At 38.6% G+C, this 8,896-nt stretch overlaps 1 protein-coding gene across 1 annotated transcript in view; it reads right to left on the bottom strand.

Annotated features, from left to right (window-relative positions):
- LOC107589674 (kinesin-like protein KIF26B) overlaps positions 1-8,114 on the bottom strand; it is an 84,162-nt gene extending 76,048 nt beyond the window's left edge. The window contains exons 1-2 of the mRNA XM_016278176.1: positions 8,026-8,114; positions 6,150-6,319 (exon numbers count right to left, since the gene is read on the bottom strand). Coding sequence (XP_016133662.1) covers positions 6,150-6,310 — 161 coding nt within the window. The 5' untranslated portion in view covers positions 6,311-6,319; positions 8,026-8,114. The remainder of the gene's footprint in view (positions 1-6,149; positions 6,320-8,025) is intronic.
- Positions 8,115-8,896: the final 782 nt, after the last annotated feature.

The raw sequence follows: 8,896 nt of genomic DNA, 5'->3' as shown, positions 1-8,896 counted from the left end.
TGCATGACTTCACAATAGGAAGAATCGCCGACAGCTCTGTCTGGTGCAGGGTTGCCAGGTTTTTGCTACAAAACCCGCCCAATTACTACTCAAAACTAGCCTGAAAATAGCCCAATTGCTTTCGAGTGGGTCCCCCAGTAAAAATCGCGTTCTGGGGGTGAAATACTTTCCATAGGTTCTCCTGGTACAATTCACATTCCAGGGCCTAAATATCACGTTATTGGGGTCGCTTCAACCTGCTGACATAAAAAAACAACCGGCGGCATTCGCGGATTTGGCAACACTGGTCCGCAAACTGTTTCATATAACTCCTCCCCGAACTTCCCGCTGCCCTGTATATTGGTCTCTCATTGGCTGTGGGTCATCGCCGATGTGTTTTTCAGTCAGAACTCCTTTCACACAGCGTGATTGTGAATCGCCGACAGCTCCAGATATTTAGCATGCCAAATATTTCACGGGCATCAGCGATTCCCTCAGATTGCGTCTTTGATAATTCACACTGCGTGATTGTCACTCGCGTGAACGAGCACCGATTTGCCTCCGATTTCAGGCATTTGTCGGCGATTTCGCAAAACCTGTTGGCGAGTGAAAAATCGGGCTAAAATCGTGCAGTGTGAACTTCGCATTAGTCTTCGTCTGTTCACCGTCATATTTAGTTTGCTCTTAGATGTTTCTGATTTAGCTGTCTCTTGGTTATTCTCTTGATTTAAAGTTGGAATTAAAGATTGTGGGCTGGATTACTCATGCGTCGTGCGCTTGTCTCAGCGCAGAGTAGTGATGCAAAGTCTGATTCATTTCTGCGAACCGGTTGTTTTAGGACAGATCGGCTCATTGAACCGGTTCAAAAAGCTGATTCATCAGTTCCTGATGTCATCAAGCAATAACGTCTCTATGCATTTCTTTCATAACAACTCAGTGTCATGTTGTATCAATGAAAAATTCAAATAAGTCATTTGTGTCAACGCATATTGAAACATTCAAAAATAAAGTTATTTGTGTGAAAGCATATTGTTGATTATTGCCATATAATTCACTTAAGTTATGGTGTTTGTGGTCACAGTTTAATTCGTGGAGCCTCAGATACGACTGACTGAGCAATATTGACTAGCCTACAACTTGGATAAGATTCTTAAAAGTTTCGCGCCTGCAGCACACGTTATAGACATTGATGCACAAACACGGCTATGTTCTACATGTCTACAGTATAAAGAATGAATAAACCAGTCTTATAAACTCCTTGATTTCGCTTAAGCAACTTTAAATATAATATGCATGCACAATAAACTATTGCAAAATGTATTTACATCACTCGACAGAAAGGTTTTTGCCTCTTTTAATAAAATGTAAATTAATAACAGTCATAATAAACAATCATATTTCCAATACGCGCATCAGGCTTGCACAGTATCGTCAACTCACTCATCAGAATCTTCGGTAATCCTCGGCAAACTTCGCCACGGCTCATTCGGTTCTTGTTGAGTCCTCGGTAATCCTCGGCAAACTTCGACAGTTGGTTGAACCGGCTCATTCGGTTCTTTTTGAGTTGGACGTGCTACTTCGGCTGTGCGTCCTGCGTCATCAACCCAGAACTAAAGTTCGATTCAGTTCGATTTGTGAACCGGCTCAACCGCTTACTTCCTGAGAACCGGCTCAAAAGAACGATTCGTTCAAGAACCTAACATCACTAGAGCACAGTACCTGTGACAACTACTTTTTAATATTTTTTTCTGTTTTTTTTTTTATTTTTAGTGTAGGTTTTAGTAATTTTGTTGTGCGTTTTCAGTAGTTTTTGTTTTAATATATATGGCTATTTTATTATTTTTTTTATTATTTTTTCACTTTATTTTTTATCTCAGTTTTAGTTTTAAGTTATTTTATTAAACCAAGTTACTAAATTAAAATAAATTATAATGAGGAATGTTGCATTGGCAGTTAGCTGAGATAAAATATGTTTTTTTACATTTTTAATTCAGTTAACATTTTATTTTATTAAGTTTTAGTTACCTATAATAACCCTGGTTCGTAAGCCTATGTATTTGCTATTTTCCAATTTATGCATAATTAAAATTATAGTTGCAGATAATTAGTTACATTCAATATGGTTTTGTCCTGCTGTCTGCGGCACACCAGTGGAAAAGCACAGATCTAGTACATCCACTCGGTATCCACCAGCGTGGTTGATATGAGGCCGGTAAATCACATTGGAAGCCTTTTAACCTCTCTGTGATCTGGACATTAAAGAAATATTTACAGTGTTTGAGCAATACATCTACTGTAAGAACCCTCACAGGGATTAAGAGCGCGCAAGCAGTATAACAATTCATTCTACAGATGAAGCTAAATGTCATCAATCATAATAGTTTATCCCTCATGTAAAACCAAGTACCACATCTCAGAAACAGAGGCGCTGCCAAATGGTTTCTACAGTAAATGCTTTCTGCACGTTGACACATTTGACAGACGGGTAAAACAAAACAACGGACAAACGAGGAGAAACTGAAACTTTTTTCAACAGGAAATCCTCTCACGGATATTAACTATAAATGGAATGAAATTAGCATTTGAGCAGGATATTAATAATGTTTCCAGAATCATGTCAGTGAGCTAATTGGATAAAACAAGCAGCCAATCATCATCAGCATACAACTGATGTGATTTAAACAGCCTATCAGGAGGCTGGAGGGATTCTTTTACAGATCTGACACTTGTTCTCCATCTACAAATATAATATATAAATCAACATGAAATGATATTCAAAAATTTTACTTCCATTACTTCCATTTTTCTTCCATAATCCATAAAGATATGTGTATTGGGAGGCATTTCATAGGTAGAGATTTTAATTAAAAACTAGAAAGTTTTTCTTTGGAATAACGTGCACCAATTCATCATATTTTAAGAAAGTAAACAGAGATTATTTCGTTTTTACTGTACACACACAACTTCTAGCCCTCTAGTTCACTTTTCTCTCTAACATATCAACTAGTGCGGTGTCTAAAGTGAGCTAGATTAGTATCTTATTTCACACAAATGACAAATCAAAGGGAGATGCGTCTCCTGCTAAAGTTAAAGCTGAGGTTAGCACCACTGTCACACTATCTTCACTTCCGAAAGGGCTTTGCTTCCTCTGACCTGAGGACAACGAATCAAACCGCAGATGTTTGAGATTGTGACAGGAAGATTAGTGATACCCCAAAGCCATGTTAAAGTCTCCGTTTAGAAACATGCTGAGGGTACGTTCTCAGACAAAGCGTGTGAAAGGATTTCGCCTGGATGACAGTGTGATCAGAAGGTAGTGTACAGTAAAATTTACTCTCATATTCTAGTCAAGCTTTTTTTGTCAAATGAATTAAAAAATAATGGAGATCTGTTGGAAGTTGTATTTTCAAGCTCTTGCTCATTCAACTCATTTTCTGCTCGCTAAACATTTATATAGAATATAGTGACATATTATAATGTGCTTCCTTCAATTTGGTCCTTAAAGTTTCTTTACTTAGTCCTAAAAAAGTCTTAAATTGACCTTCATAAAACCTGCAGAAACCCTGCTTTGCTTTAACTGAAAGGCAGGATTCCTTCCTTTCATTTTGGCCTGTCTTCTAGCATCTAAGCAGTGGGTACAAAGAATAAGATGGAGCAGAGGAAGATAAAATCACAGTGCCACCACAGCTATAGCCCTCTGATACAAATAAATTCATAAAATCCAGCTGCTGTAGAAGGCTTGATTTATTAGAGGCTCTCACGAAAACGAGAGGTTTTGAGGTTTCACATGAGCTATTCGTCTCCCGCATCAAAGAGTATAAAAGACCAAGAGGTGAAACTCTGATGCTTTTTGGATAACAGCCACTAGGTGCCGCTTCGGTAGCGCGGCCGCCATTTTGGGGTGAAAATTCCAACTGGACAACAGCACAGATATACAGAAATAGACAGAATAACAATGAAAGAGAGGTCAAAGTGGAATAAAAGAACGCAATGTTGGGCAATCCACTGCAAAAACTATCAGTGTGACAGTACAAATCTGGCCTTTCATCGTTTTCCCAAAGCCCCTGACAGGTAATTATTCACAAAAGTGTAAAATATTGTGTGTTTTGAAGTGGGGACGTAGCGCTGTCTTATGCACCTGCTAACTTTAACTGTTTTTAGTCTAGTAGTAAACTTAAATCCTTGTAGGAACTGCAGGTCCTAGCCATAGAAACCATAATAATGATTTATATGGCTAAGTAATGAGCTTATGCAACTTTACACATTTACAATTACTTACTATATTATTATTTACTATTACTCCACTAGGTCTGAAATATATATTGTACGTTTATCCCTGGAATACACTACAAACATGATGATCTAGATTAGAACATGATGCATTGCTGTGTCTCTGTCATAATTAAATAATTAAACAATTTTGGAGAAAGTGGCTGTTTACAGTCTTCCTTTAACAGACATTAATATAAGACAATACTGCAAAAACAGTTTACTGTTAAGCTGTTATATTCCTGTTATATATTTATTGTCCAACATTCCTAATTTTTCTGTCATTAATTTAACTTCATATGTTGGTATTAATTCAGTGTTAATAATGCTAACACTTGAACTTAAAATATTTTCAACCGAAACTGACAGGTTTCTAGAGAGCAAAAGGTTTTGTGAAAAAGAGGGAAGACTTTAAAATAAAATCTGTAAAATAAACTGTTAAAAGGATTTGATGATCACTAGTCTAGTGATTGTACGATATTGTCATAGTTCAGGCTGTATTTCAGCTTTAATGTGCAGTTTTTTTAAACAAAGCAGTTTATATTTGCCATAGCGGCAGCTAGAAGCTAGTGGACTGCCGAGTCGCTTTCACCCCAAAATGGCGGAAGCGCAGGGCTGTTGCTGGGCGCCGCTGTTGCAATGGAACGTTCTACTGAGTTTCGCCTCTTGGTCTTCTATACTATTTGATGATATTACATTGTCTCTTTTACAGTTCACGATACTTTCAAAGTAAAATGTTCAGTGAGTGGTGCTGAACTGTTCTGAGCGTGTTCTCAACAACACAGCTCAGGAGGACGCGCTCAGGACAGTTCGAACAGTTCGGACATTGCGTGAATCAGATGTAAAAAACAATATAAATACTGTTCAGTTTCTTGCACAGACCAATCTATTTGTGTCTTTACACATCAATGTATCGTCACGAGCCGCAGAGTTTAATTTGGTTTTGTTTGTGTATGTTTTTTTTTTGTTTTATTGTATGTTTTAGCTGTGATTCCCATTCACCTCCATTATAAGACTGACAGACTGCAACGGTTTGTGTTAAAAATCTTCGTTTGTGTTCTACTGAAGAAACAAAGTCACCTACATCTTGGATGCCCTGGGGGTAAGCAGATAAACATCAAATTTTCATTTTTGGGTGAACTATCCCTTTAAAAATAAAGTTTCCAAAAGGATGTTTTTGAAGAATAATTTTTGGTTCCCTAAAGAACCTTTCTGTGAAACATTCTTAAAGGGGTCATATGATGCGATTTAAATTTGTCCTTTCTCTTTGGAGTGTTACAAGCTCTTGGTGCATAAAGAAGATCTGTAAAGTTGCAAAGACTAAAGGCTCAAATCCAAAGAGATATTCTTTATAAAAGTTAGGAGTCAACCACGCCTACCTAAAACGGTTCGTTCTAACACGCCCTCATGTCTACGTCACGATGTGGGAAGATTTGCATAACGCTGCCCAAATGTTCACGCAAATCGGCTTTTACCATGGACGAAGCGGAGTCCAGCCCGGGGTCGTCACATTTGGTTGCCGCAAGCCCGTCGGACGCTCCTTCGTCGAATCCGCCGGCCACTCTAGGCCTCCAGCCTCCGCTCACTCAAGGCCGCAGTGTTTGACGCTGTTTTGTTGTGAAAGCAAAACTACTTTGTTTGGTCTTCCAAAAGAGGACACGATCACTTGTTGTTAGTCATTTCTCCGATCACAAATGCAGACATGGTTTTATGTTTACGCGGCGCGATGCAACGCAACACGTAAAAAGACAGTATAAGTCATTATAATCCATAATTATGTCCCCACTGGATGCAAGAAAAGCCTCGTTTATAATGGGTTTTAATATTTTTGTCTCGTCGCTCTGGCCGGACAGGGCATCACAATATGGTGAGGTCATGTGACATAAAACCCAGATTCTTACCTGGCAAAGAAGGATGCAGCAGCGGAGGTGCCACTGGAGGGCGCTGTGGTGACCGTGGCAGGAGGCGGAGCAGCAGGGCTGCTGTATGCACTGGGTCGAACGGTGTTATAGCGGTTGAGCGCAGCTTCATTAAGACCCTCCCGGTTGCCTTCTGACACCATCTGAGAAATCTGTATGCAAGTAAACATGGGTATTAAAAACAAATCTGCAAAACGGCCAACTAAATAAGAGCAAATTACTCTATTTACAGATAAACAAATGCAGTATAACTCAGGTAAATGCTCTCAGTTTGGTATTTTATGTCCCCCATGACACCTATTTTCCCTGATATGCATGGGAAAAGGGGTGAAAACTCATTCTATTTGTGTTTGAACTACAGCAGCGTCCCGAGTCACGCAGTGGTGGAGAATAAGTTTAGCACAGATTCTGCCAGGCCTTCAGATAAACAACTCAGCTTAGACGTGAGTCATGAGACACAGCCCTGATAATTGCGCTGTGAAGGGCCCACGGCACGGCTGGCTTTCTTAAACAAGCATTCAGCCAGACCCACTCAGGGAGATTTGGAAATAATCCGGACACCCTCCCCTGCCCCGGCTGTAAATAGATGGTGAGGGCACTGCTGTTGCTGTGGGCTGGGGTCTGTCGTTTCGCCCCAAATAAGGACACACGAGTCCCTGAGGAGGATGAGCTGTGCTGTACAGTGAACCAGCCGCCCTCTGTGTGTTTACCCAGAATGCTTCACAAATGTAGGAAAGTATCACCCAGATAAGCTTGGATGGACAGTGAGAGAATCCAGATCTGTGCATTTGTTGATAAAAATGTCATTGTCAAAGCATTGGACATACATGCATCACAAGGCAATTTGGTCATGTATGTGTGTGTGTGTGTGTGTGTGTATATATATATATATATTTGGATGGACAGTGAGAGAATCCAGATCTGTGCATTTGTTGATAAAAATGTCCAGCATTGGACATACATGCATCACAAGGCAATTTGGTCATGTATGTGTGTGTGTGTGTATATATATATATATATATATATATATCTATATATATATATATACACGTATATATATGTATGTATACACAAGTAATACATTACAAAACTATTAATATAATGTTGAATCTAACAAGTTTTGTAACAAATTTTTAAGACTGATTTTAATGTGATCTTAATAAAAATGACTAATTATACATGAATACTAAAACAACAAAAATGAAATGTAAAATTTTAATAAATATGAACCCCTCCAACATAAAAGTGGCAGAATTTGAAGAAACAGCCAATTGTGATTTGTCTCTGCACAACATATCTCATCAAATTAAAGACGCTTTGCCACATTGCATCTGCAAACAGGCCGACCAGTACCAACAGTGACTTTCACACCTCGGAGAATTTAACCTGAGTTTAACCTGAGCTGTTCACAGCCACAGGCTCATGGTGTCTTCACAGCCTCGCATGTGTTATTTCAGTCTGGCTGCAGGTATGATGGCAAAACGCACAGCTGTTTAAAAATACTCCGTGATAGCACATGACTGACAGGTATATTTAGCAGCGTCTGCAATCACTACAGTTCCTTAACACTGCATTGGTCTGGGCAGACATCCATGTGACAGTAGGTGTGTTCGCATTTGACAACTGTTGGAGTTAAACGTCTGAAATGAATTGTCACGGGAATAACCACAAACCATTAATAAACCTGATAATGTGCAGTTAATAATGAACACAATATTGATCATTTGCCAACAAATAATCAGTTTTATATAACAGTGGTCATCATAAACAATATTATCCTACTACATAGTGAAGAACGGGTCAGTCTAGAAGGCTTAGTACAGAGGGCAATATGAGAAATATTAAAAAGCTTTTATACCTTATTAATGAATGGATTAAGCTTCTACATAAAGCTAAATCCTGCTCATTCGGTACACACTTGTCAAGCGATGATCTGATGACATAATAGTCATTATCTAATTCTGATCACGCAAATCTCCCACCCCAAGCCAAGCCAGAACAATTATGGAAACTAAGCCGCAAAAATGGGTGTTTTGAAGCCAGATTCATGAGCAAATTAACATATATAAGCCTATTAAGTGTTCAGAAACCATCAATCGTAACGGATAATTTAGAAGTCTTAAAGAAACAGTTCACTCAAAAATGAAAATGTGCTGAAAATGTATTCACCCTCAGGCCATCCAAGATGTAAATGAGTTTGTTTCTTCATCAGAAGATTTGAAGAAATTTAGCCTTACATCATTCGCTCACCAATGGATCCTCTGCAGTGAATGGGTGCCATCAGAATGAGAGTCCAAAGGTAGCCAGAAGTCATATGATAAATTTGTTTCTTACAAACACGCAGATTTTCACTTCACAAGACGTTAAATGATGGACTGGACTGGTGTGGATTACTTGTGAATTATTGTGATGTTTTTATCAGCTATTTGGACTCTCATTCTGACGGCACCCATCCACTGGTAAGCAAGTGATGGAAAAAAATGTCTCCAAATCTGTTCTGATGAAGAAGCTCATCTACATCTTGAATGGCCTTAGGGTGAGTATTTCAGCAAATTTTCATTTTTGGGTGAACTATTCCTTGAAAGTTACAGTAAGAAAAACAGCCCGTTTAATTCTCAAAAAAATCTCATAAACCAAATAATGCAATAAAAGTGTACAAATATGGACTTTATGAAAAAACTTCAATGAATCTTCAGTGAATTTTTATTTTCATTGAGCTAAATGGCAAT

Source organism: Sinocyclocheilus grahami, unplaced genomic scaffold (assembly GCF_001515645.1).
Source record: "Sinocyclocheilus grahami isolate Dianchi unplaced genomic scaffold, SAMN03320097.WGS_v1.1 scaffold118.1, whole genome shotgun sequence".
Classification (NCBI taxonomy): Eukaryota; Metazoa; Chordata; class Actinopteri; order Cypriniformes; family Cyprinidae; genus Sinocyclocheilus; species Sinocyclocheilus grahami.
This window is presented reverse-complemented; position numbering and strand designations above follow the sequence as displayed.